This window comes from Glycine soja, chromosome 1 (genome assembly GCF_004193775.1).
Source record: "Glycine soja cultivar W05 chromosome 1, ASM419377v2, whole genome shotgun sequence".
Lineage (NCBI taxonomy): Eukaryota > Viridiplantae > Streptophyta > Magnoliopsida > Fabales > Fabaceae > Glycine > Glycine soja.
This window is the reverse complement of record NC_041002.1, coordinates 56,203,263-56,229,862: the sequence shown is the minus strand read 5'-3', so window position 1 is coordinate 56,229,862 and position 26,600 is coordinate 56,203,263. Positions and strand designations below refer to the sequence as shown.

General features: G+C 34.8%; 3 protein-coding genes and 1 pseudogene across 12 annotated transcripts; 3 read left to right on the top strand and 1 right to left on the bottom strand.

The window, feature by feature from the left end:
- Positions 1–1,191: 1,191 nt before the first annotated feature.
- Positions 1,192–3,847, bottom strand: LOC114366825 (cell division cycle 20.2, cofactor of APC complex-like). The gene is made up of 5 exons (XM_028323833.1): positions 3,467–3,847; positions 2,902–3,174; positions 2,462–2,731; positions 1,790–2,371; positions 1,192–1,694 (listed from the first exon to the last, which is right to left on the bottom strand). Exons 1-5 carry the CDS (start codon positions 3,563–3,565, stop codon positions 1,551–1,553), a joined length of 1,368 nt encoding a protein of 455 aa, XP_028179634.1. The 5' UTR covers positions 3,566–3,847; the 3' UTR covers positions 1,192–1,550.
- Positions 3,848–7,810: 3,963 nt separating this feature from the next.
- Positions 7,811–12,558, top strand: LOC114366819. The gene is made up of 4 exons (XM_028323819.1): positions 7,811–8,220; positions 8,515–8,708; positions 9,061–9,348; positions 11,124–12,558. Exons 1-4 carry the CDS (start codon positions 8,039–8,041, stop codon positions 12,341–12,343), a joined length of 1,884 nt encoding a protein of 627 aa, XP_028179620.1. The 5' UTR covers positions 7,811–8,038; the 3' UTR covers positions 12,344–12,558.
- A 1,390-nt stretch (positions 12,559–13,948) lies between these two features.
- Positions 13,949–19,085, top strand: LOC114425908 (DEAD-box ATP-dependent RNA helicase 42-like). Of its 9 annotated transcripts, none has more exons than XR_003669312.1 (5): positions 13,950–14,132; positions 14,533–17,859; positions 18,191–18,291; positions 18,476–18,543; positions 18,702–19,085. XR_003669312.1 is itself a non-coding variant. In XM_028392902.1 (3 exons), exon 2 carries the CDS (start codon positions 14,542–14,544, stop codon positions 17,854–17,856), a length of 3,315 nt encoding a protein of 1,104 aa, XP_028248703.1. In that variant the 5' UTR covers positions 13,949–14,132; positions 14,533–14,541; the 3' UTR covers positions 17,857–17,859; positions 18,476–19,070. The 9 variants fall into 9 exon arrangements, 1 of the variants encoding a protein (XP_028248703.1); XR_003669313.1 differs by having other exon boundaries at positions 18,476–18,555; XR_003669314.1 differs by having other exon boundaries at positions 18,476–18,577.
- A 1,156-nt stretch (positions 19,086–20,241) lies between these two features.
- LOC114425897 lies at positions 20,242–26,026 on the top strand (annotated as a pseudogene). Its single transcript, XR_003669309.1, has 10 exons — positions 20,242–20,768; positions 21,459–21,663; positions 21,982–22,017; positions 22,171–22,244; positions 22,627–22,892; positions 23,118–23,186; positions 23,335–23,393; positions 24,027–24,128; positions 25,196–25,369; positions 25,786–26,026. The product of XR_003669309.1 is annotated as a ribonuclease P protein subunit p29-like (transcript).
- The last annotated feature ends 574 nt before the right edge of the window (positions 26,027–26,600 follow it).

Genomic DNA, 26,600 nt, shown 5'->3' with positions numbered 1-26,600 from the left:
AATGTTAAAATTTTAAATTACGAGAATTGTCTGAAACTGTAGTTAACAACTTATATGTCCAATTAGATTGTCCCTCGCAGAAGGCATATGTGAAAGTACACAAACAAACTAACAATTATCAAACAAGGGGAATCATATCAGGAAGGACCAACCATCAAGCATCCACCAGTGAATCATTGGTTTTTATAATTTATTAACATGTTAAAAGTCCATTTTATCCTAAGGAAAAAAAAAATTACTTCCGCATTCATCTTCTATTCTCCGCCGCCCCACCAACGGCCGTCTCGACGCACACAGCTAGATTAGTAGATTCACGGCGACATAAGTTGTGGCATCCAGGAGACGCTGGATCTACGCCCGTCGTCGTCGAGAATCTCCATTGTAGCCTAGCCTCCAAGACAAGCTCTACCACCTGGGAGAAGCTCCACGACGAGAAGGAACAACCCACAAGATGACAGAGTCGTCGCAGATCTAGCACACAGAGGGAAAGGATCCACAATGATAATGGTTGCACAATAAAAGATTGGAATTTTTTTTCAAAATTGATAATTGATATGCTATGATTTTTTTACTACTCAAGATTGATTTTTTTTTCATTGATAATTGATTGTTGTGATTAAAATCGGTGGTGGTTGTGGTATTTTTGTGCGATTAAAATCTGTTGAGATGGTTTCATATTTTGTTCAGTTGAGGTATTGAAGTTTGGGTGTAGTGTTTTTGTATGAGCGGATTTTTTTTCCTTAGAACACTTGCCAGTTTCCATGGGGTGTGATGCGGTCCCAGTTGTTTGTGCATGTGTTAAACACTTAAATCTGATTTTCCTTTATCATAGCCAAAAGGGTGAGTTTAGAGCATAACGACCGGTGAAGAGTGATAACCAATTTGAAGTGCATTTGAAGGACGATTTGCATCCAAAGGGTTAAAAAACGGTCTACTCACAATATAATTAATAACCAATTTTTTTATATATCAAATTAATATCTGATTGTCCCTCCCAAATCTCAACCATCCAATCAATTATTTGTATATCCAACGATTACTAATGAGAGTAAAATTGATATTTCCTTTTCCAAAATCACGGATCCACGGGTGAACCACCTATCTCGCAACAAGTACAACATATAAATTACGCCCCCCCCCTTTGAGTTTCTCCTTTGTTTTATCTTGATAATTTTCGGTTTGCATCTTCCATTCTAACTGAGAGTGTCAAAACTATATTTAAAAAAATGGTGGCACAACTGAAACAGCAAGAAGAACGATATACGTGGTTCGTCACTTGTGTCTGTGTGACTACGTCCACGGGAAAAGTGTTGTTTTTTCCACTGATGGTATGTTACAATAATGTACATGGAAGTCTCATAAATTTCACCTCTCCTACAGTAATTGCTTTACTTGACACAGTTTATGGCCCCTCTTTGTTTTGTGATTATATTGGATACAACAAACCATTCCAGATGCCAGCAAAACGTAATTAACTGTATTGTAGATGTATGTAGTAAAGTGCCATCCATCGCCGTCAAGTGCTTGCAGTGGCAACAAATACTGCTTCCTTATCGTATACGATTCACATTTGAAAATGGCTCGGCTCTGGCTTTCGGTGCAGCCTTAGATGCTGCTTCCGGAGCTCCAAACACATTCCAAAACCTCAGTGTTTCATCTGCCGCTGCTGATGCTACTGTGCAACCATCCGGACTCTGAAAGGAAGTTTGGCATTGCACTAATCAGAAAAAAGCCTCAAAATAGACAATCTAATCAGGTTTCTGCTCAACAAAATCCAAAAATAAATTACCTGGGCCATGAAAAGAACTCTGGAGGTATGACCAGTGAGCTCAGCCATCTTCACCATTGAGGGGTATTTCCAAAGTGTTAACTGATTCTGGGTAAAACCATGAGAGCTGAGTAACTCCCTCTCGTTCTTGTTCCACAGCAGGGAACATACCTGAGACCCAGTGTCAATTGAGTTCAAGCATGCACCTGTGTGGGTATTCCAAAACTTGATGCAACGGTCACCACTCCCTCCACCGGAAGCCAACAAATTCCCTTGGAAGGGGCACCAAGCGAGGGCTTTTACAGCAGATGTGTGATCTTCAAGTCTGTGAAGCCACTGCGTTGCCGAATTAGAAGATGCTGTAGCTCTATCCCAGATGTAAAGTAGATTATCATTCCCTCCACTGGCTAATTGTGAACCTGAAGCTGACCATTTCAGCCCGCAAACCTCTTGCTCATGCCCGCTGTAGGTTTCAACAACATGCGATCTAATTCTTACATCGTTGTTGACAATTCTACCGTCCATCCCTCCAGTTGTGAGTATGTGGTTGTTCCATGCCAAAGATCCAACTCGTTGCCTGTGCCCACCTCTCAAAGTTCTCAACTGCAAAAACAACCGTGAATAACATTATCAGTAAAGGAGAAATGAATACCAAGTAATTTATTAGAGTTTTTTTAAAAGATAAAGATATACCTGTCTATTTGAAGTTGTATCCCATAGTTGCACTTCAGAGTTGTTCAAACCAACTGCAATATGCCGTCCATCAGGAGCCCAGCTAAGGGATGTCACAGGGCCATCTTCATCATCAACTGTAACAAGTTCTGAAGTAGAACCATTTGTTGCATCCCACAAGTACACTGTGCTTCCAAGTGCTATTGCAAGAACATTCGCGCTTCCCCAGTCCAGCAAATTGAGATAATAGTCATCCACAAGATCCGGAGCATCCAAAGTCTTCTCAGAAGTCTGATGATGACCACAAGAAATACAAATTAGCAAACAATTTTAAAATAATGGTTTACCACACAAACCCACTTAAATTGAAAAAATCCCACTTCGACGTACTAGAGAAAATCATATCCTAGCTCACAAACTGAGGAATAAAACTAATTGATTAACAGATCTTAGTAGTGCACCTGAGGAATAAATCGTTTGGGCTTGGCTGGTTTATTATCGTGGGTATGAGTGGACATCTCGTGAGGGATTAAGTCAACTGGTGCAGGTGGCTTGTTCTTGAAAGCAAGAATTCGGGTACGGTTCATGTTTAAGGATTCTGCAAGCTGCTTCCTGTAAGCTTCTCTAGAGGGGGAACACACATCTGGGTTTTCCTTACCTTTATTCCCCTCGGTAAGCATATAGTGAGCATAATCAAAGTCCATTGCCGATCGATTTGGTATGAATCTATCCAGCTGTACAGTGATTAAAAAAAACAAATAAACACAGACGAATCAAAAACTTGCTTTCCACAAACAAATTCAAAAAGGGAAATGAAGATTCATCATGTGTAGTTTCGAATCCCATCATTCAGATCCCACTTCCGTATAATTGGAATCTTGAGTTATTTAACTATCGAACAATTTACACCAAATGGATTGTCATTAAAAACACAATTTAAATTTTAAACCCTAATAAAAAAACGTTTGCAGAAAAATTGTGAAAGTTGCACACAAATTAAAATCAGGAAGAAAAAGATTTTCTTACATTTTCTTTGGAACTCTTTCTTTGAATAAATTGCTCTTGAAGAGGGTAGCGTGATCGTGTTTTGAGGGTTCCGGAAGAACTCAAAGATCCTGCATCCATAGTTAGGGGAAGAAAGAAAAAACCAAAAATAGAGAAGAACAGGAAACGATATGGAAAATGGCACAAACGAAAAGAAGAAGAAAAATATAAAGCACAAAGCAAAACCCTGCAAAAACAGATTATTAGACAAAATGAAACCAATCGAATCAAAGTGATTAGTTACAAAAATCAATCGAGACTATTAGAGAGCCTTTGATGAATGTTCGAATGCCGTGAAAATGGAGGGAGAGAAAGAGATTTGTATGGTGAAAGGAAAAATGTTGGATTGTATATATAGTAGAGATGGTGACGGAGGAAATGAGAATTAGGGTTTAGCAAAGTTCTCGAGATTGAATTGTAAGGGCGGCAACGGCTATTTTGATTCGTTTTTGGAAATAGCCGTTATAACTCGTATTGACCAAATTGCCCTTTTTCTCGCATGAGTCGCATCGCCATTGCCAACACCCAACAGGCTCTTTTACGGACCTCAGCACTCAGTAATCAGTAGTAGGTTAGAATTAATAAATCATAATAATATTTGAAATTGTCAATACTGTCAATTTTTTTCACACTTTTTTTTTGAAGATTTTTCACACTTTTTTAGTCATAGAGTTTTCAAAATAAAATATAATTGGTATATCATTCGTGTTTATACGGTAAAAATAAATTAATGATGTAAAATATATTAAATTTTAATTTTAAATTTAATGAAGAATTATTATAAAAAATTTGATGAAATATAAGATAAAAATATATCTGTAATGAAAAATAATTTATCTAAAAATAACTATAAATTTTTTAATAAATTGTAAGAATATTAATACATTCGGATGGACATTTCACATGTTTTAACATAAAAAAATTGTAACCTGATATTTAAATCTTTATTATAAATGGAATTTAAGTGATTTTTATTTATGTTATCGACAAAGTTTAATAGTATCCATTGTCTAATACATCAAGTATATAGGTTAAGAACATAAAGCACCGTTTTATTGAAAAATATTAAATATTTATTTGTAAGTAATTAAAAATATTCAAATTTATGTATTATGACAAGTGGGTTAGATCGAGCCACATTGACTATCATATGAGTGATTTATTGGTTTGTTAGATAAAAAAAATAGAATTAATTGATACATCTTTTAATAATTAATGGTGTTGATCTCTTTCAATAATTATTTCTTCATATATAGTGACCAGAAATCAAACACATGTTGCATACTTAATGCTAGCAACCCAAACATAACATCATTCACATTAAGTCTCCACCAATCAACATTCTTCTTTTGTAATTACCTATGATATTCCCACTTGCCAAAATAGCACAAGTCCCTATAGTGAAAGAAGAAGTGGAAGTTATCATAACCATGCATCTTCACGTGGATAATAGCCTAGGCAATCAATAAATGTAGACTGCACCCAAAATTCAATGATCTTTATCCAACCAACAACCAAATTAAATTATCAAACATAGAATGAGCCTTGCGTGCCAATAAGATAGGGAGACGCACACCATCAATGACTAAACACGAAACTGCAACTTGTGGGTCTGGTTATATCACAAAATTTGCTTTCACATGGGTTTGAATGTTTCAATTGCCATTAAGTGAAGGTCCCAACCTCAACAGCCATGAGACTTGTCAACCAAAATCAAGCAAAAAACATGATATCTTGTATCAACTTTTGTCTTTCTAAATTTTTTCTCTTTAAAAAAACAGAAATTACGTTCTTTCCAAATATTCCATGTGATTGACGCCCAAATGACCGTTCTCACCTGACCAGTTCTATATGAGGTGTGGCTACCCCAATGTTTTTCAGAAAATGCAACTCAGGGGATGAAGGTAGCAATGTTGATTCATCAAGCCAAAGAGAGCAAAGAGACCAAAATTCCTCAGTACAGGGACATAAAAAGAATATGTGCTCAATGGTTTCAATGTCTAGATTACAGAAAGGGCAAGATAGTGAAGATGATTGGATTCCTCTCTTCTCTAAGTATTTCTTGCAAGTCACTCTATCATTACCAACCTCCAAATGAAGTATTTCACTTTAGGTGGGATGTGCATGCTCCAAAATTTAGGGAAGATGTCTTGTGCATGATTGTCCTCAACAGGTTCATATATAGCCCAATATGTTGAATTTGCCGTATATGTGCCATTGGGTTTAGGGGATCAAATCCATGAATCATGAGATAAAATTAGGGTAGCAATAACAAGCTTTCTATCAAGATCTGCACAAACTTTCTCCTCCCATGCAAGGTGGGGTCTTCTCCATGTTCGTAGACCAAATTGTTTTCTTTAATCATTTTTACATTAATTTATATGAATTTTGTATAAAAAAATCAAGTCAAATAGGGTTGATAATCCAAACTTACATTCCACTAATCTAACTTGGGCAATTACCTAACACACCTATTTTTTGCTTAGTGCACCCCCAAAAATTGTAAAGTCTCCCTCTTACCCTTTTCATCTCGGTCAGTCTTTTCTTCTATCCATCTTACTCTTCATCACGACACCATCATCAAACATAACATGTCCTATGAGAGCATCAATATTGGACTTAGTAGAAGCGCAAAAGGAAGTAATTATGTCTCAACACACACGGTGAGAACACGTGACCCATGTTTGTTTTCGGCAATGTCCTCGGCTTCGCTAAGAATTGTGGAGGTTTACTGTTGACTTAAGTCCAAGAAGCTTGCAGAGGTAGTGGTTGTTAACAGTTTGGCAAGTGTATCAAATATCCAAGTAGTAAAGACTCAAAAGTTCGAGTGTCGATTTTCACATGAACTTTATTTTGTAATTGTGTTGGATAATTTCTAATTTATAAGAGAAAATATGAGATAAGGTAAAAGAAATATGAGTTTAAAAAAACAAGAACTAAAATATTAGATATTAACAAGAGACAGAAGATATAAAAAGGAATTCAATGAGATGAAAATGTTAGGACCTAACATATCTTATTTGCCTAAAATGTATTATTTTTTATTTTTTTTATCAATCAAGTGAATTTATCATACCCACATCTATTAGATTACTTGCCCCTGATGTCTCATAATCACAAACCTATTTTATCTATCTATCTCTAAAATGTCTTTGCAAAAGTTCAATAGATAAAATGCATGAAGTTCTAATTCTAGATGTCTGCTTTGATGCATGGACATAATGTAATTACTCCATGTCTAGCAATAGTTTTATTAAGATATCCCTTCCTTTTAGTTATATTAGAAATTATCCTCTGTCGAGCGACTAATTCCTAAAACTGATGCATGCAAAATCTTCCTTGCATTCCTATTAAGTATTATTCTCTGTTGAACACCTAACCCCTAAAACAATGTAAGGATGAATGATGCATGAAATTAAAAGTAAGAAAGGATAATAGAAAATAAAACACATGTTGCATTAATAAATATGAAGTATACAATATATCTCTTGGCTTTTTAGGCTTGTCAGACCATAACTAAGGGTTTAGCCCTCTCATAGCCATAAGGGGTCTTACACTTAAAAAATGATTTAAAAATTGATGAAAGAGAAGGGATGGATAAAGGGAATATAAAGTGATGAAAAAGAAGAAAGAATTCCCTAAGTGAGAGTTGTAAGACTTTAGGTGTGTATTAGAGTGCTCTGAGAGATATCTTTTCTCCTTGGCTTGACTCTCTTTTTATAGTTGTTGGACTTGACCTGGGTCTGCGTGCTCGCTCTTAGCACGTTCTGCTTGCTTAGTGCGAGTGTCTGTGTTCGCGCGCTTAACGCGCCTCTTCCTTATCTAGACTGAACCTTTTTTTAAAATATATGCTATTTTCTGCATCTTTTTGACTTTTATTCCCTCATTTTCATATATGGAAGTCATGAATAGAAAAAACATCAGTTGTTATTATTTAAGCATGAATAACTACTACATAATCATTTTTAAAGATATTTTCACTCTATTTTCATCATAAAAAATAACTCATATTTAATCGTTATCATTGGTCAAAATTAGAAACGATATTGAATATTTATTATTAATTGCTCAATCCATAATTGTAGTACATTTGTTCATATTACATATTACATCTGTTTGTTGCATAGCTTTTTAAGTACTATTGTTTAAAAAAATATTCTACTAATTTAAATTCACTTGAAAGCAAGCTGCCACATTTAACTAAGTTAATTAATAAAAGTCACGCGTTACGTGTGCACATACATTCAACACAAGAGTGCACGAGCACGACCCACATATGCATGTGGCTTAACCTATTGAAAAGCAAATGCTTCTAGAAGATTCAGATTTTTAATTAAGCAAAGTCAAAATTGAAAACCCTAAAAATGAAATTTCCCAAATCTGAATGGAATCCTGTGCCCTAACCCACATCACACTTATCGTCGTCCGTTCACCGTCTTTCTTCGCCGGCGGCTGAGGCACCGCATCCATCTATTAATCTCGAGAGAGCGAAAGAAAAAGAGAGAAAAACTGGGGAAGCGAAAGAGACCGAAAGCGAAAGGTAGAGTGAGGGAGATGGAGAGTTCGGGGTTAGGTCCAGTGGATTGCGACGTTGGATCGATTGTTTGGGTTCGAAGAAGGAACGGTTCGTGGTGGCCGGGTCAAATACTTGGCCCCGATCACCTTTCTGCTTCTCATCTTACTTCTCCTCGTTCAGGAACTCCCGTTAAGCTTCTCGGAAGGGAAGATGCCAGCGTGTAATTTCTTTTTTTTCTTCTTTCCTTTTATTACATTCACTATTCTTATTCAATAATTCATATCACGCTTTCTTGATTGATTATAGTGCTGCTTAGTTTTAGTTTAGCCACTGGCAATTAAGTTAAAGTTTATGTGGTTGTGATTGTGCGTGTGAGTATATACTTGTTGAATGGTTTCAACTCTATGTGAGTCAGAAAGTTATGGAGACTTGTTCTTATGACATCCAGTGTGCTGATGCATGTCATTAGTATTTTTTTGATTTTCCTCCTGTGGGTTGGTATTATTTTTAACAGAGATTGGTACAATTTGGAGAAATCCAAGCGCGTGAAGGCATTCCGATGTGGTGAATTTGATGGATGTATTGAAAGGGCGGAGTCCGCCCAGGGTATGCCATTAAAGAAAAGAGAGAAATATGCACGCAGAGAAGATGCCATTCTTCATGCTCTTGATCTCGAGAGGCAAATGTTAAAGACGCAAGAAAAAATAGGTGTTGCTTCTGACTAGATCAATTTTGGATCATATAATATACTGTTAAGAAAGGCGTAGTCATGTATCCAGACATTAAGGAATGACAATGAAAAAACAAAATCATATGCAACATCTTGGTAAAGAGGTTTGGGCCCAATATTGCCTTTTGAGATGCCCGTTCTCATTTTCTGATGATCCAAATGTTTATTAGAAACTAATAGTTGATGGTAGTGCTCTGACTCTAACAAGTGATGGGTCTTTGCATAGGAAGTACAATTCAGGTTAATGGTCAACTTATTATTTAGATGGAAGAAAAAGTAGATGTCAGATAGAGCAAAAAATGTTTAATGTGGGTAATTTTTTGTTTTCAGGATTGGGGAAAGTTGGTGTAGCACACCAAGTAAAGAGGAGCAAATTTGTTTATCTGCCAGAAGAGTCTAGTGATTCTATGGATTACAAGGAGATTCCTGTCAATGTTGCCATGTCAGCTTCCCAATTTGGAGGGGAGTATGCTTATTGCAGCTCTTTGGCTGAAGAGAGTGAATCTGCTTTTATGGATGTTGTTGAATCTGATTCTCTTGAAACTGGTTCTGCTAATGCTGATTCTGATTCCTCTGAAATGGAACTTGACAAGGATGATGAGATGACTACTCTTTCAGGTTTAGTTTCTATCATGCATATCTTTTGTATAATTATAATCTAATGGTCACAACTTGAAAATACTAAAAAATAAAAAGGCATTTGATTGTTGGTTCCAGTGGTCTATTTATTTTTCCCTATATCTGTTTATTTGAGGTAATTTACTTCCCATACACTTCATTATATTTCTTGTGCTGAAACTAGGATTAGTTTTTCTTGTTACATTATTGCATGGATGGTGAATAATATCTTTGAGATTTGGTTTTTAACTGAGCCCAATGACATGTAATCCATGTACATGACATCACCTAGTGGGATAAGTCTATTATTGTTGTTGTTGTTGTATTGAAACAAATTCTGTGTGTCAAAGTTTTAATGCTTCTTCTACATTCTTGCATCTTTCCTTCTCCTTTTCCTTAAAAATAACTTTGGATGGTGACTGTATCCCAGCAAATGCCTTATTAGCTATGTACAATATGATGATTCTGCTGCCCACACTCGTCCCTATCTCTTATAATGAAATCAACAACTGGTTTCGCTGCTTATATTTATTATAAAGGTTTTAAAACTTCAGAACATTTTGCAGATTGGCGAATGTACTGTGGAATATAATTATAAGATTTTTAATATCCTTTCTCCTTGGGGAACTACTGTTTACAATATATATGTATAAGTGCTCAACACCTGAAGAAAAAAAAGTCATGATAGATCAAATTTACTGTATGAACATTGAGCAACCTGCTTTGCTGCAGCCTAGGACATTAAACTGAGATCAGAAGGAATTGTCACTAGCATGTATCTCTTAATTTTGACTGGATGATAGTGCATGTATGTCAAAACCCTTAGGGTATGATTTTTCTTAATGTGTGAGTTATGTTGTCAAGTGAGAATTCTTCTTATTTGTGAGAGTTGAGAGCTATAAATCTAGGGCATACAATCATACATAGATGGTTGAGATTAAAAGTTAGTTAGTGATCATATGATCACTTATAAAAGTCATGCATTTTTCTTTTAATTTTGACCATTGAAATATGTTCTAATGGTTTATATTTGTAGTTCTCATTTCTCAAAATAAGAAGAGTTCTTATTTGATATGCTTTCTATATATATATATATTGTAATTTGTGCTGTGCAATTAATCTAAAATAATATTTAGATTTCCCCATCTCTCTTTCAAGTGTAACCAAGTGGCGGAGATGCTCTGTTTTGCTGACAATTTCTTGTAGGCAAATTGCTATTCTCCTTCCATTCTTAAGTAAAGGAGGATTATAGATAAAGAAACTAAGTACAGAGCTGGAACTGGAAGCATACAATAAAGAAATATAATAAAAACAAATTAACTCAGTAAAGCAAGCCAGTGCATTAAAAAGACCATTTGAATATCAGAGCTGGACACTGCCTTAAAAAGTTGTGTTATTATTTATTGTGAATTATGCATGAAAGCTAAGCCAATTATATATGTCAGTTTGAAAGTCATACTGGTTTCTGTTATGTTGTGGCACTACCTGCCTCTCAGAGAGAGAGAGAGGATACTTTTTGATGTGAATTTCTGTGACTCTAACTTTATCATTAGAAATTTGTATTAAATCAATTTTAAGTTCGTATGTAATTATTATCTGTTTCTCCTCCCTCTCATTTTTAACCACTATTCAGAATGCCTTAGATACGGGTTTCTCATTATTTTTTTACTCCTAGTGAGTATTGCTGTCTTGAACTTATTCTGAGTTTTGTGTTAGACTGTTGGTTTTAGTTCTATTTCAAATAATTCTTTTTCACTCTTCTGATGTAATTGCAGAAACTGGTTGCGATACTGAAGAACAAGAAAGCACTAGCAGTGAGGAACTTGATGAGTTGGCAATTTCTAGAGACATGCCTCACCTCTATCCTCGTCCGCATATATCATGCAATGAAGCTGTATCCAAATGGAAGTTAAAAGGAAAAAGGAATAATCGTAATCTTGTAAAAAGGTCTGTTGGTGCTGCTGATGGGAAAGGTGTTGTTTTATATGAAGCAGATGTTGAAGGATTAAGAAGCCGTTTAAATCACAAGAGGTTGGTGCCTAGTATGCATTATTATGGGAATGGTATTAGTGATGTTTTTGCTGACACCGATCAAATGTTTGGGTTTGAAGATGAATATTCTCCAACTTCCAAAGCACTAGCAAAAGGTCAAAATAAAATTGGTCATGGTGTTGATTGGGATGAATGGGCTTGGGAGGATCAGACTGCTTTTAAAGGATATTGGGAAAATAAAGGGTTTGCTCGATTATATAGTGATAGTTATCATTTTGATGGAAGGATGAGGTCAATGCTGGTAGATGTGGACTTGAAGGTTCAAGCAAGCTATCGGAAAGCACCTGTCCCCATTGTTTCTATCACTAGTAAGTTAGATGGGAAGTCAATAATAGGGCACCCAATCCAAATTGAATCCCTTAAGGATGGTTCATCGGATAAACTTTTTTCTGCAATTGATGACTTTAGTAACGATGGGAATGGCTTTGAGGGAAGTAGTGTACTTCCACCAGCCTGGAGGACTGCAAGGAGAACAGCAAATTTTCGTGTTCCTCGTCCCCGTGTATTGTCATCTAATGGTGCTGATAGTGATGCGGATTTCTGCATTGGTCAAGAAAGAAATATTGAGTATAAGAAATTAAATGGTGGAAGTTCCAGTCATAAGGCAAGCCTTTCCAGGAAGAGTGGCCTTAACAGTCCTGTGCATTCGGTAGACAAGAAGTCCTCAAAAAAGATGCCAAAGAAAGTGAGCTTGTCATCTAGTCAGAAAACTAGAACTCTATCCTCATTATCTATTGAAAATAATCATGGTAAAAAGCAATTACATGATATAAGTTTTTATCAAACAAATAGGTTGACTAAACCAGAGGTCTCTGGGCTCACTACTGTTGCTTGCATACCAGTCAAATTAGTATTTAGTAGATTACTTGAGAAGATTAATAGGCCACCTTTAAAAGCAGCTAGTAATGCGGCCTTGTCAAATACTGGTGTGGAGAGAAAATAATAGGTTACATGTACATTATTATATATGAGAACAATAATTTTAGTGGTGGCACAACAATTGTTGGGTATGTCTTGTTTCCAACGAAAGAGAAATCTTATGAGATTTGTTATTAGTTATTTTTTATGATGAATTTGGAGTATAGACCCCAATTCATCCTGTTACTAGATAAATATAAGCTGCATGAGGTGCGTGCTTGAATCATTTTATTTTAAATATTTGTTTTTCTTGACCACATTTTTGAGATTGCTTTAGAAAACAAGGTTTTTTTTTGTCTCTCTAAAAAATAATCGTATACTAAACATTCACTAAAAGTTACCATTTTAGTATGTTTGACTTGTGCTGGTCTATTGGTGGCAGATTGATCGAGTTAGTCCATGGTACTAGGTTTTTTCACCTCATTTTCTGCATCTATATTGTAGGCACTCAAGGTATGCAGACGGATTCCAATGTATAAAGAACAAGACTGAATGAGATTTCATTCGACAGAAAATGTACTATTGCAGAAACTCAATGTTATGATATTTATATATTTTTTTTACTAAAAAATTACATAAACTCCATCGAAATTCATCCTATAAAAATAATTCATCAAAATTTACATACTTTTTAATACCAATTTTTTTTATAAGTTGTAAAAAAATATTAATTGAATATTACCGTATTATATCATCTGTAAACAAAATTGATAATCTTAAATTATATTTGTGACTCGTGTGCGTTGCACGGGAATGGAAATAAATTAATATTTGAATATTTTTATTTGAATGTGATTTTATAACTAATGTAAGATGTCCAAGGTTGAATATAAATATAGATGCTTATAACATTCAATGTATTTAGCCAAATAATATAACACGAAAAAATCACTTTCATAACACAAATTTTACATATATTTTGCTTTTTATTTAACAATTATTAAAAATAATTTTTATTTCTTTATCAATTGGTTATAGACTTCCCATAATACAAACATTATCAAGACCCGAACATTTTCATTCTTTCTTAATTAAACTAAGAAAAAAAAAAAGGAAAGAAGAAAATACCTTGCAAAATAAAATGTTTCGATTTGGGTAGAAGATTTGAAAACGCAAAACTATTTTATGCAGGTAAGAGGATTTGAAAATACAAAAGAAAATAATTTGGGGAAGATATAATCAATCTAATATATATCAAATTTGAAAGTGAAATTTATGTCAATTTTTTTTTTAAAGTGAAACAAAAAGAAATTGAATTCAAAAGATCTATGTTACCAGATTTAGACAGAATATAACCTACTAGGGTAGATGCAATTTAAATATACCAATATCTAAATCAATTTTTGAATAATATTTTTTTTTCAAACAAAAAGCTTATGATATAGATTGTTTCCTTTTAAAAAAAAATGGTAAATTAAGATTAGATTTCGCAAAATAGGAGTTAAAATCAGTCATTTTAAAAATATTTTGAATTCTTAATACTCCCTCAGTATAAACTTATACTTTTGTGATTATTATTGAAAAAAATTAAAGTATATTTAGATTTATAATACTATTTTTCTTATTATTACATTCTTTTAAAATTTTTTTGAAGAGTATTTAATTGTATTAGCTGCAACAATGAAAATCTGTCAAATAATCACCGTTTCTCAGATGTTTTATTTGCGACACTGAAAGCACATAGCAGTTCCGTTTTGGTTTGTCCGTCGCCGCTGCGAGAGAGTGCCCTAGCTACCTCTTGAGCTTGTCATCTTCGCGACTGAGAAATCCATTTGTTTTTCTCTAGCCTTCCGATTTTGAAACAGCGTCGCAAGGTTCACACTTCTATCTCCTTTCAATACTATGCTTTTCTGTTTCCCTTGCTCTCTTGATTTGTTTGCATTTCGGTTGCAATTAATTTTCGCGTTTTACTGTGTTCGTGTGAATTCAAATCCCTCGTTTACGGTTTAAAATACCTGATACGCTCTGTTTCTGCTTGATGCCATGCCGTGTTTTTCAAATTCCAGATTTGTATTGATGCGACGAAATGTTCTTATTGTATATTCTTATCCTTTCTTATAAATTATTTGTTGGGCTTAATTGCTTTGAAACACACTATCCTTACATTTGAGTATGCATCACTGTGCTTCTTGAATGAATTTGTCTCCTAGGGTTTGGAAATACTGTGTGTTTTCAGTATGTTACCATTACTAACGCATGGGTATGAATTTATAGGAGAAAGCTATGGATGAGGGAAAGCATAAATCGAGGAAAGAAAATCATGAGGTGAAAGATGGGGATTCTAAGAGGAGTCACCGTGACCGTGATAGAACTGGAGAAAGGGGTAAGGATAAAAACGATGGGAGGCACAGAGATAGGGAGAAGAGGGATCGTGAGTCCCGAAGACCTGAGAGAGAGAGGAGTACTGATTCTGAAGACAGGTATGATAGAGACAGGGAGAAGCGCAAAGATAAAGATAAGGATGTGGACCGAGAAAGAAGTCGAGATAAGAAAAGGGAAAGGGATAGGACAGACAGAGTAAGGGAGAAAGAAAGAGAGAGGGAAAGAAAAGAAGATAAGGAGAGGATCAGAGAGAGGGAAAGGGAAAGGGAAAGGAGGGATCATGAGAGAGAGAAGGAAAAGGAAAGAGAAAGGGGGAGGAGAGTACGAGGGAGGGAGAAGCGTAGGGAAGTTGATAGTGATTGCAGTGATGGTGAATCTAAGGAGCAGGACAGAAAGCGGCATAGGAAAGAGGATGGTGATTACAAGAGAGAGAGGGAAAGGAGTGTCAGCAAGCCAAGCAGGAAATCTGAGGAACATGAAGGAAGCCCAAGAAAAAAGAGTGGCGAAGATGATTCAGATACCAAAGATGAAGAGAAAAAACCTACCCGTGAAGAGGAGATGGAGGATGAACAAAAGAGGTTGGATGAAGAAATGGAAAAGCGGAGGAGGAGAGTTCAAGAGTGGCAAGAGCTAAGGAGGAAGAAGGAAGAAGCAGAAAGAGAAAAACAAGGTGAAGCAAGTGCTAATGAACCTGAGTCTGGAAAGACCTGGACACTTGAAGGGGAATCTGATGATGAAGAAGGACTGGGTACTGGGAAGCAGACAGGTATGGATGTAGATGAAGATGACAAACCTGCTGATGAGGAGCCTAAGGATGTGATGGTGGTAGATACTGATAATGGGACAATTGCATCTGATTTACAGGATGGAACTGCTGGTGCTCCTGAAGATGAGGAAATAGATCCATTGGATGCTTTCATGAATTCTATGGTTCTACCTGAAGTTGAAAAGCTAAACAATGCTGTGACATCGTCACTTTCTGATAAAGCCATTGATGTAAAACCCAAGGATAAAGGGAATGGGCAAAATCGTGGTGCACAGTCAAGGAAAGGTTCAAATAAGTCTATTGGCAGAATAATTCCTGGTGAAGAGTCTGACTCAGATTATGCAGATGATGAAGTTGAGAAGGATCCATTGGATGAAGATGATGATGAGTTCATGAAAAGAGTGAAGAAGACAAAAGCCGAGAAGCTTTCTTTAGTTGACCACTCAAAGATCGACTATGAACCATTCAAGAAAAACTTTTATATTGAAGTGAAGGAGATCTCAAAGATGACTCCTGAAGAAGCTGCAGTATACAGGAAGCAGTTGGAGTTGAAGATACATGGAAAGGATGTGCCAAAGCCAATAAAATCATGGCACCAGACTGGACTTCCTAGCAAAATTTTGGAGACCATAAAGAAGATGAACTTTGAAATGCCGATGCCTATTCAAGCTCAGGCGCTCCCTGTAATCATGAGTGGTCGAGATTGCATAGGGATTGCTAAAACTGGGTCAGGCAAAACACTTGCTTTTGTTCTGCCAATGCTGAGGCATATCAAGGATCAGCCACCAGTTGTTGCTGGAGATGGACCTATTGGGCTCATTATGGCCCCTACAAGGGAACTTGTGCAACAGATTCACAGTGATATAAAGAAATTTGCCAAGGTACTGGGTCTCAGGTGTGTGCCTGTGTATGGAGGATCTGGTGTTGCTCAACAAATTAGTGAGTTGAAACGTGGTGCTGAGATAGTGGTTTGTACTCCAGGTAGGATGATTGACATACTATGCACCAGTAGTGGAAAAATAACTAACTTGCGTAGAGTCACTTATCTGGTAATGGATGAGGCTGATCGAATGTTTGACATGGGTTTTGAACCTCAAATCACACGAATTGTTCAGAATATTCGTCCAGATCGTCAAACAGTTCTGTTCTCTGCTACTTTCCCCCGTCAGGTTGAAATCCTGGCTCGTAAGGTCTTGAATAAACCTGTTGAAATACAAGTTGGTGGGAGGAGCGTTGTGAACAAAGACATAACACAGCTAGTTGAGGTGAGGCCAGATAATGAAAGGTTCCTTAGACTCTTAGAAATATTGGGGGAATGGTATGAGAAAGGAAAGATTTTGATATTTGTTCACTCACAGGAGAAATGTGATAGTTTGTTCAAAGATCTGCTCAGGCATGGTTATCCATGCCTTTCTCTTCACGGGGCTAAGGACCAGACAGACCGTGAATCCACAATATCTGATTTTAAAAGCAATGTCTGCAATTTGTTGGTTGCAACCAGTATTGCTGCCAGGGGATTAGATGTTAAGGAGCTCGAATTGGTGATCAATTTTGATGTTCCTAACCACTATGAAGATTATGTACATCGTGTTGGGCGCACCGGACGAGCTGGCCGAAAGGGTTGTGCCATTACATTTATTTCTGAGGAAGAGGCAAGATATGCACCTGATCTGCTGAAAGCCTTGGAACTATCTGAGCAGATTGTTCCGAATGATCTGAAAGCTCTTGCTGGTAGCTTTATGGCAAAAGTGAATCAAGGACTGGAGCAAGCTCATGGGACTGGTTATGGAGGCAGTGGCTTTAAATTTAATGAAGAGGAAGATGAGGTGAGGAAAGCAGCAAAGAAAGCACAAGCCAAGGAGTATGGGTTTGAAGAAGAAAAGTCAGATTCTGAAGATGAAGATGAAGGTATTAGGAAGGCAGGAGGTGATATCTCACAGCATTCTGCTTTTGCCCAGATTATTGCTGCCACTAAAGGGAATGCTCCTGCATTGCCTACTCCAATACTCCTACCATCCTTGCAAGTCTTGCCTGGGACAGGGCTACCTCTTCCTGCAAACGATGGGGCAGCTCGAGCAGCAGCAATAGCTGCTCTAAACTTGCAGGACAAGTTAGATAAAATACGATCAGAAGCATTACCAGAGCATTATGAGGCTGAGTTGGAAATAAATGATTTCCCCCAGAATGCTCGCTGGAAGGTTACACACAAGGAAACTTTGGGCCCTATTTCTGAATGGAGTGGAGCTGCCATTACCACTAGGGGGCAGTTTTTCCCACCTGGCAAAATCCCAGGACCTGGGGAACGCAAACTCTACTTGTTCATTGAAGGTCCTACTGAGCACTCCGTTAAGTCAGCTAAAGCAGACTTGAAGCGTGTTTTGGAAGACATCACAAATCAGGCTTTGCAACTTCCTGGTGGAACTCAACCGGGCAAATACTCTGTTGTGTAAAGGGTAAGATCCTATTATATTTGATCCTACTGTTGCTAATTTTGTTATAATGGCTGCTGTTAATAAGCTTTATGGTACAGCTTTGTTGTTATTTTTTTGTGAGATCTAATTGGATTGAGAGGTTTTCTCATCCATCCTCTTTGGGTGGACTTTCTTTTGGTTCAGAACTGATATAGAAACTGTTTTTCGGGGTTTAAGTTGGAAATAAAATTGATTTAGTTTATAATCAGGATTCGGATCTCTTAGCAATTTGGTGATATTTGTTTAGTGACGTTTTTGTTTAGTTATTATTTTTTAAAAGGTTCTGCATCCTAAGTAAATCTACTTTTGGTAGTCAACGTGAAGGCATAATGGGACTCTGTTAAACACTCTTGTCTCGCGCCCCAATCTGGGACAAGTTGCACATATTGTCTGCCTTTCACTTTTGCCATACAGGTATGAGTATTATTGTGGAAAGTCCGGTTCATCGTTTACCTTTTATGTTCCGTGTGTTTGCATGTATGGAACTCCTAATATCTTTATCGCATACCAGCTAAGATGTTTTGCTTTTTAATTTTTAATTGCAGAAAATCTCTATCCTTTTAATTGTTACCTTGTTAACCATTCAGTATTGGTGCAGGTGGGTCTTTTGAACCTATGATTGCATGTTCCATTCCATTCATCGTGCTTGCATCGTGACTGTCTAAGGTGCTGATCGTGGTGCGACTTTTATTTTATCTAGGTTCTGTTTGATTTGATGCAATGCAACCAACTCTAAACTCAGATATTTTGCTGTGATATCCCATGTACGAGTTGTAGAATTTATGATGCTATTATTTATCTGATTATACGCGTGTATCTTTCAGGTTTTGATTCGCTGTCCTTTTGTAAGGGAAACAAGATTTGATGGAGAGTTTCAGTTATTAATGCATTTGCCTTACCACCACTATTTCAGTACATGTACCATAGTAGAATATCTTTCGAATAAGTTTACTTTATAATACATACGCTTAACATGGCATCTAAATCGTAGGTTTAGGATCGTAGCTCACATAAAATCATTGCAATTGTATTGTTTCGTGAAAACTAATCAATTCTCTTTTGTGTTGAAATTCTTAGGAATATTGTAAAATTTTATTCGGTTGGCTTAAAGCATTTTTAGGAATTATTGACGAAAAATTCTTACTTATTGAATTACTGAAATTATGTGGAGCCTGGAGCTATATTTATATGTACTCGTTCTGACTTCAGTGATTTAGTTTTGCAACAATGCAAGAGCAGTGTCTTTTTTAGAATACAACCATCTTGTTATACGTATTTTATATTCAGGGTTCACTTTTAATTTTTTTATAATTGATACAGTACTGTGAGATTAATATGAAATGATTATATTCACAAAATATTATATTATAAAATATAGCTCTACTAAATTGAAAGTGACAGAAAAACATTGTTAATAATTGGACTTGATATTAATTTTCAATTGGTGTTATAATATTAAAAGATGATACAAACTAAGGACTAAGGGTTTGTGTTTTTATTTTCTGAAAACTGTTTTCATTTTTAAAAGATTAGAATTTTAAAAATATGTTTGGTTTTGTTTTTAAAAGTAAATATATTTTTAGATTTGTTTAAAATTATATTTCTTGTCATCATGTTTTTATTTTATCCAAAATAAAATTTTTTATATCAACGGAAAATAAAAACATAAATTGAATCAAACATATTTGTATAACTATTTTTTATTTCCAGTGAAAATGAAAATAAAAAATAATTAAACCAAACACTTTTTAAATTACCAAATTTCAACTTGAAAAATGAATAAAATAGATCAAATTTCTCTTTCAAGAGATATAAGTTAGAGTTAATTTTCAGTCAATCAAATAGACATGATTTCATGTATGATTTTTAAAATAATCATAAAAATAATAAATTTATCATACTTGATTGGATGAGTGTATCCAAAATATTTTCTTGTTAATGTATTTTAATTTATCTAAATATCTTGTTATACAATAAAGGCAAAATTTGTTAAGCATAAGAGAAAAATGATTATATGTATTGATAGTAATAATATAAAATCTTTTGCATAGTGACCTAATTTCATAATTCTATTATATATTTATTAATTTTTAAAATAATTATTTTAAATTGTGATATGTAATTAATCATGATAAAATTATTTTAGATTATCTTACATAAACATTAAATTCATCCTAAACAATTTTTAAAACTATTTTCTTTCTTTTAATTTTTAAACACCATCTTATTATACATACATTATCAAATTTAATTTTTCATTCAAGAATTGGTCTTGAATAATCATTTACATTAAAATAAAAATAAAAATATAATAATTCTAGAAGCCCAAATCACCAACCATATTCCCTCCCCCGTGTCCGTGGGCCTCCTCTTTGCCGCCGCAAGAAAGAAAGAAAAACTTAAAAAGTTAGCACGCGACCACGCATGATTCCCTCTTCTCTCCCCACACACTTCACTCCAATCCAATGCACTCGTATATAACAATCAATCATTCTTTCTCCTTCTCATTCCAAACGCCAATGCAAGGTTCTCATAACTTCTTTTGCTCTGTTTCTTAATTCCTTTGAAAAGCGCTTTGCTTTTCTATCCTCAACTTGCTTCCGAATTCTGATTCGCTTCAATATTCCGCACTTAATTCCATTCATGTCGTTTTGTTTTGTTTTATGCTTATTTTATTTCCATCATTGTGATTGCGAATGCTTGCTTGGGCTTCCTCTTCCCCGTTAATAGCGGTATCACATCCAAGCTCAATAGTAATAGCGGCTTCTCGCCGACACCGTTAATAACGGCGGTTCTGAGCATTGGGAACCGACACCATTGCTTTCTGTTTCAATTTAGTTGAATTGATTTGTGCCTTCTTTGGTGATACCAGCTTCTCCGTCCTCGGCAAGGTAACCCCTGCCTACTCTTGCATGTTATGTGAGTAGTGTGTGTGATTTTCAGAATCAGAGAGAAACAAATTCTCTTTTTAATTGAGTGTGCCTAAATGTGACTGGCTTGTTAGGTTTGTTTGTTTCTCTCTCAAGTTTGCATTCGAAGCTGTGATATACTTGGCTTCTCATCCTTCTACAACTGATTTTCCTTCTTTGGGGCCTTCACTCATGATTTTATCTACTTCCAAAATTTTGAACACATCACTAATTATTTCATGCTCTATGGCTTTATTATTATTATTATTATTATTATTATTATTATTATTATTTTTATTAATGGAAGATGTCTTTGTTCTGTTTGATGAATTGCCTGAAAAATAATGAGGATGAATTAGAGTATGTCCCGCGCTGACAATTGCTTGATTTCTATGATATTTTACTATTGTCTTTTACTTCTGAATAAATGGTTAAGTACGTGCAGCTTGCATTATGCAGAAGAGCACACCAACAAAAAGATTTTTTTTAATATAGAAGACTTATATTTCATTTGGAACTTTGGATTTTATTCTGCACGTGTTGTTTTTGCCAGAAATTTTATGGTAGAGCTTATCAATGAACTGATGTTACTAGTTTTCTTTTGAGCTATTTGGTTTTGATCTTTTATGTCACTTATTCTCTTTGTTCCTTTTTCATATTGTGCCAAGGTAGGTGTCCATGGCTGAAGATTCAAGGAAAGGCACATTGGAGGCTTTGGAGAGAAGAATAGCTTTTGCTAAAGTTGAAGTTCTCCAAAAAGAAAAGAAAAACAAAAAGGCTGTAAATGAAGATGGGAAACCACCTATTCCTGCAGATTCTACTTCTAATGATCGTTCCCCACATTTGTTGCATTCATCATCAATCACACCCAAGAAAGGTAATTCAATTTTCAATTTTGTAGATTTTACTTATTTCCTTATTCAGAGCCAGTAAATAAGTTAAAAGAGTGTAGGATGTTTCACTCACCCATTATTTTTCTTTAGTATCATAATTACTTAATGTCTACCTTCAGAAGTATTTTGTCTTCATGCCTTGATTCTTATGGTATTCATTTGTATCCTGTCTGTCTGCCTGTCATAAAAGAGTGTTAAGTTTGATTTTTTATTGCTAATTTAAGAATTCTGCATTACAATACATACACATCTGTAAATATCTTGTTTGATGTTTAGCTGATAATTTTCATTTCCTCCTTCAGGGAATTTCAGTTTCTCCAGTCATACCACTTTGCAAGGTACTAGACAGTCAATTTAGTACTACCCTTTTTTTTATATATAAGTTCTGTCTTTAATATTTTCTTTTTAGTTTTGATGGTTTTATGCAAATTATATATTAAATTTACAACTCCAATATATATGGACAAAATGAAACTAATATTTTTTTACAGACATTGAAGATGGTCCAGCATATGCCCAATTTTCTGTGACTGTAAATGAAAATCTGCTCACAACTAATGAGAAGGTATTTCTTTGCTTGGAACTCATCTCATGACCAAGAATAGTAAAAAGCCTAATTCAAGCATTTTGTGATCTATTTTTCCATTATAATTAATCTCCTCTGAAGTCTGAACTCCAAAAACAAACACTGATGCAAGACGTAATTCATGGATCTAAAAATCAATATTTTAACCTTTTAACAATCATGGAAAACTGCAATATAAAGGTCTGTGCTCCTGATCTAACTGAAATGTGGAAGCTTCTTTATTTTCAGTTTTGAAAGATGCATGTTTTTCCATTACAAGCATTACAAGATAAGATAGTTGATCTTTCTTTATTCTTTGATTTCAATGATAAATTGGTGGAAATATGTATTTGTTCGCTGTTATTGGCCATATATTTTGCAGTTTTCTGCTGAAAGAGGACGTTCAATTGATGGCATATTGCACGAGCTTCTTCAGAAGGGAGATGCAGCACAAAAGTACATGCAAGGATCTAGAAACATGAAAATTGACAATTGGATCCTTCTTGATAATTATGTGCACGGACGGGTGCTTTCTTCTGGTTCTCAAACTAGGGCTTTGCAACTTCATTCAAAACGCTCTAAGAAACACATGTCTATGAAACGGCATAAGAAGTATGGATCATTAGAACTTCCTCAAGAGTTCCAGAAGTAAGTTAAAAATACACTTCTTGAGTATGTTGATGTCGATCTCTATTGATATTGTGGGTAATGTATACTGTTGTGAGGAATCTTTTATTTCAGCTTTTGTTCAAGTTTTTTTAGTTTCATGCCATGTACAAATAATGTTTTGTACAGCATGTTTTATTCTAGTTGGTTATATTTTTCTACAAAGATGTTTTTTTGTCCCCTAATAGTTGTTTACTCTGATTGCAGATTCGATATTTTCAAGCCAATGCATGAAATGTGGAAAGATTATATAATGCTGCTTCTTAAATCCACTGGGTACATATTTTGTATCATTTCTGTTGAGTTGATAAATTTCAGTTTCTTGTCTTCAAATTGTCCAGCAAAGAGGGGGAAAAAATTCCTGGTCATTTAATCTGTTTTCCTCTTAAAACTTTTATGACCATGAACTTGTTTAATATTGCAGGAAAAATCAATTGGCTCAATGTCTCCTTGGTGCAGATCCACATGGTGCTTTTATTTTAGGTTTGAGCACACTCTTTTACTTTTGAATGAGTTAAGAACACCTACGATAATCTTACTATACAAATTGCTAAAGCATAGTCAATATATTACTACATTTTAGTACATTGGCTACAAGGACAGTTAGTTATTTTCTATTTTGATTTTTTCCCCAAAGATAATTATGTTTTAATGTGTAATTCTTTTTTGTGCATTGAAAGGTGTGTTAAAACTGCTTTTACTGCTGTACTATAATTGTCAAAGACTATTTTTGTTGTTCTTAGAAAGAGTTAATGATTTTTGAGTAGAAGTAGTTGCAGGCAATCATTGTGTTTAAATTATGGCAATTAGTTCAATAGTAAAGATAAGCTGCCAGTTGGTTCAGGGCACAGAACAGTTGTTGGGTTTTCTTGTTCCAGAAAGATTCCCTGATCTGAACCCTCCCTTGCCTCTGAAATCCCCACTGGCCTGCATAACCTTTTTCATGGTCCTTCATTTAGAATTTTTAAAGAAAAAAAATACTTGATCTTTTCAATTTAGAATAAGAGTTGGTTTTCTGAGATGTCTATATAAAAAATTAATTATTTTAGCCTCTATCTCCTATATAATCATCTGCAAGTTATCACTGCTTATATGATGTCCATCTATGTTATGCAGTTGTGTAGTGTAAAAGAACCCATTTTACTGGAATTTGTGGCATCATGATTCGTGAAACTGCAGAAGCATTTGGGATAGTTACTGAAGATGATAAATTTCGAGGTAATCCTTCCACTATATAGAAACAGAGACTGGCATTACATTATCAAAAGCTGTTACTCCTGTATTTCATAAGAATTAATGCTTAATTGCTTATACAGGTTTTGTATGCTTTTCTTAAATTTACTAGAGATTGCTACACAATTGTGATAATTAATTAATTATAAGGAATTTGAATTTTGAACTCATGTTTTGAAACTTAGCACAAATGCACAATTTAACAAGGAAAGGCTTTTTTATTCAAATTAAAGAGACATAATGGCAAATATTCAATGTATTCAGTTTCTTTTGAAATGGAACTGGTAAGCTCAGAAAAGTGCAACTTTTGAGTTAGAATGACATGAGAAATTTTTGTTTGCTTAACTTTGAATGATGTTTTCTATGATGAGCATTAAACTTTCAATTTCAAGTTTCCACTTTCACAAGTACCAAGTTCATATCATAGTCATTTTCATAAAGTGTACCTTGGCTAAGATTCTTGTAAAGTCCTTTTAGATTGTCCCTTTAGGTTATATCCTTAGTATCCTGTAGGAAACCCTGAAAGTTTTACCTTCTGGAAACAGGATTTGCTGCTGATACGCTTAGATTTGAAGCTGTTTTAAAGTATGTTTCTTTTTTTCTAGTTTATTTGAGAAAATTGGCTTTTGAATTTTTTCTAACAACACCCATCCAAAATATTTCACTCACAGCAGTTTCTAAATTACATTCCGAGGAGAATGTCAACCTTCAGACCTTTTGTGTGGGGGGTAGAATTCTCCAGAGTTTTAGTGGGACCAAAACTCATTTCTACAAATTGCAACTTTTGCTAAGAAACTTAAATGGGTTTTGACTTACTTTCATCTGTACTCTGTCTCTGTGTGTCTTGTACTAAGATTTCCTTAATCCTTATAGGTTCATCTGTATCTCTTACAACATTGTGAATTAGTTGATTTTGAACTAGGAACCTTTACCGTTGCAAATTCTGGACTTTGTTCGCTAAAGTTGAAGTTGTGATGATTTATCTATTTTGGTATTTATTTCTCTGTTTCAAACTTGTGATGAATATTTACGCTCTATTTGGTAACTTGCAGTTGTTCCCAAAAAGTTTTCTGTGTTTGTATTCCTAGTTGATTGCTGGAAAGTCACTCTGCATGGAGATAAACTTAGTTCAAGAAAGGTTGGATTATGACATTGGTGACAATCCTTCAACTGTAGGTTACATCTTCATCCTACTGACGTCCCTTTTCTATCAGTTTTTGATGATGGTACTTCATCTTTTTATTGAGTTAACTTGTTATTATCATCTTGTGCTTTTCTTGCTATTGTAAATTATTTACAATGCTTTTCTTACTGTGAAAAACAGTTAACTTGTTATTATCATCTTGTGCTTTTCTTGCTATTGTAAATTATTTACAATGCTTTTCTTACTGTGAAAAATAGAATATCCGCTTAACACCTGTGCAATTTGAAAGTCCTAAGCTGGGAGAAAGGGAAATGTTTTATTGCTGATTTGTATCAGTAGAGAAGTTGGAGGTTGCTTAAGATTAGTTAATGACAGTTACCATGACTTATAGGGGCATAGTGTGACACCCTTGTCCTTATGAAGTTAAACTTGCGCCAATCAATAGAAGTACTGGTTTTCTATGTTGGTTCTATAACTTATCTCGTTTTGGTACTGCAGGTGTTATACTAGAATGATACTACCATAGATAAGTCGTTATAGATTTTGGTACCGCTAACTACAAGATTGCTCTTTTTGTCTTGGGAATTGGACACTTAATTCCTTTTTTTATGATTCTTTCTTGCTTACAAATGAAATAGATTAGCTAGCATATGTGTACAAGAACTAGGACAAAACATTCTCTTATGAATTATATTTGCATAGATTGAACGGATGGAAATATTCTATTGAAGCACATCATTTCAGGATAAGAATAAATTCTTTGAATAAATTTCAAAGTTTTTCTAATATACGAACATTCCCATTTGATAAAAACAATATTTATTATAATTTGATGTCCAAGAAGCATCACGTTGCTTGGAAGCAGTTGTAATGTATGATGGACGTGTTGCTGCTAATATCAAAAGTGAAGATTACACGAGGGTGTGGAAAAAAAAATACCTGCTAGAAAATAAAAAAAGACTTTTTTTTTGTATAGTTTAAATTGGGTACGCGTCTCGTGTCAATTTCCGATGCCGTTTTTTATTAACAAGATTTATTTTGAAGATTTTACAATTATTAGGACACTAATTTGTACACTTAAACTTAAAAAAGACTGATTCTCACATAACTCAAATTTTAGGGGAACTGTGTAGATTTATCTCTTTTCCTTAATTTATTAATAATTTGATATTATGTGGTGAGTTTTTTCTTTTCTTTGGTTCACCTAAAACAAAGTAAAATCTTCACAAGCAAACTAAAATGATCGCAATGAACACGTTTTGTATACCAAATGAAGAGAAGAATAATGCAAATGGTCATGATGGTATCATGGT

What these genes read in the sequence shown, in the direction of transcription:
- LOC114366825 (XM_028323833.1), bottom strand. Translation starts at nt 3,565, where the DNA reads ATGGATGCAGGATCTTTGAGTTCTTCCGGAACCCTCAAAACACGATCA. An exon ending in GAAAGAGTTCCAAAGAAAAT is followed by an intron (nt 3,175 to 3,466) that starts GTAAGAAAATCT and finishes ATCACTGTACAG; the next exon opens with CTGGATAGATTCATACCAAA. An exon ending in GAGTTCTTTTCATGGCCCAG is followed by an intron (nt 1,695 to 1,789) that starts GTAATTTATTTT and finishes ACTTCCTTTCAG; the next exon opens with AGTCCGGATGGTTGCACAGT.
- LOC114366819 (XM_028323819.1), top strand. Translation starts at nt 8,039, where the DNA reads ATGGAGAGTTCGGGGTTAGGTCCAGTGGATTGCGACGTTGGATCGATT. An exon ending in GGAAGGGAAGATGCCAGCGT is followed by an intron (nt 8,221 to 8,514) that starts GTAATTTCTTTT and finishes TATTTTTAACAG; the next exon opens with AGATTGGTACAATTTGGAGA. An exon ending in TGAGATGACTACTCTTTCAG is followed by an intron (nt 9,349 to 11,123) that starts GTTTAGTTTCTA and finishes ATGTAATTGCAG; the next exon opens with AAACTGGTTGCGATACTGAA.
- LOC114425908 (XM_028392902.1), top strand. Translation starts at nt 14,542, where the DNA reads ATGGATGAGGGAAAGCATAAATCGAGGAAAGAAAATCATGAGGTGAAA.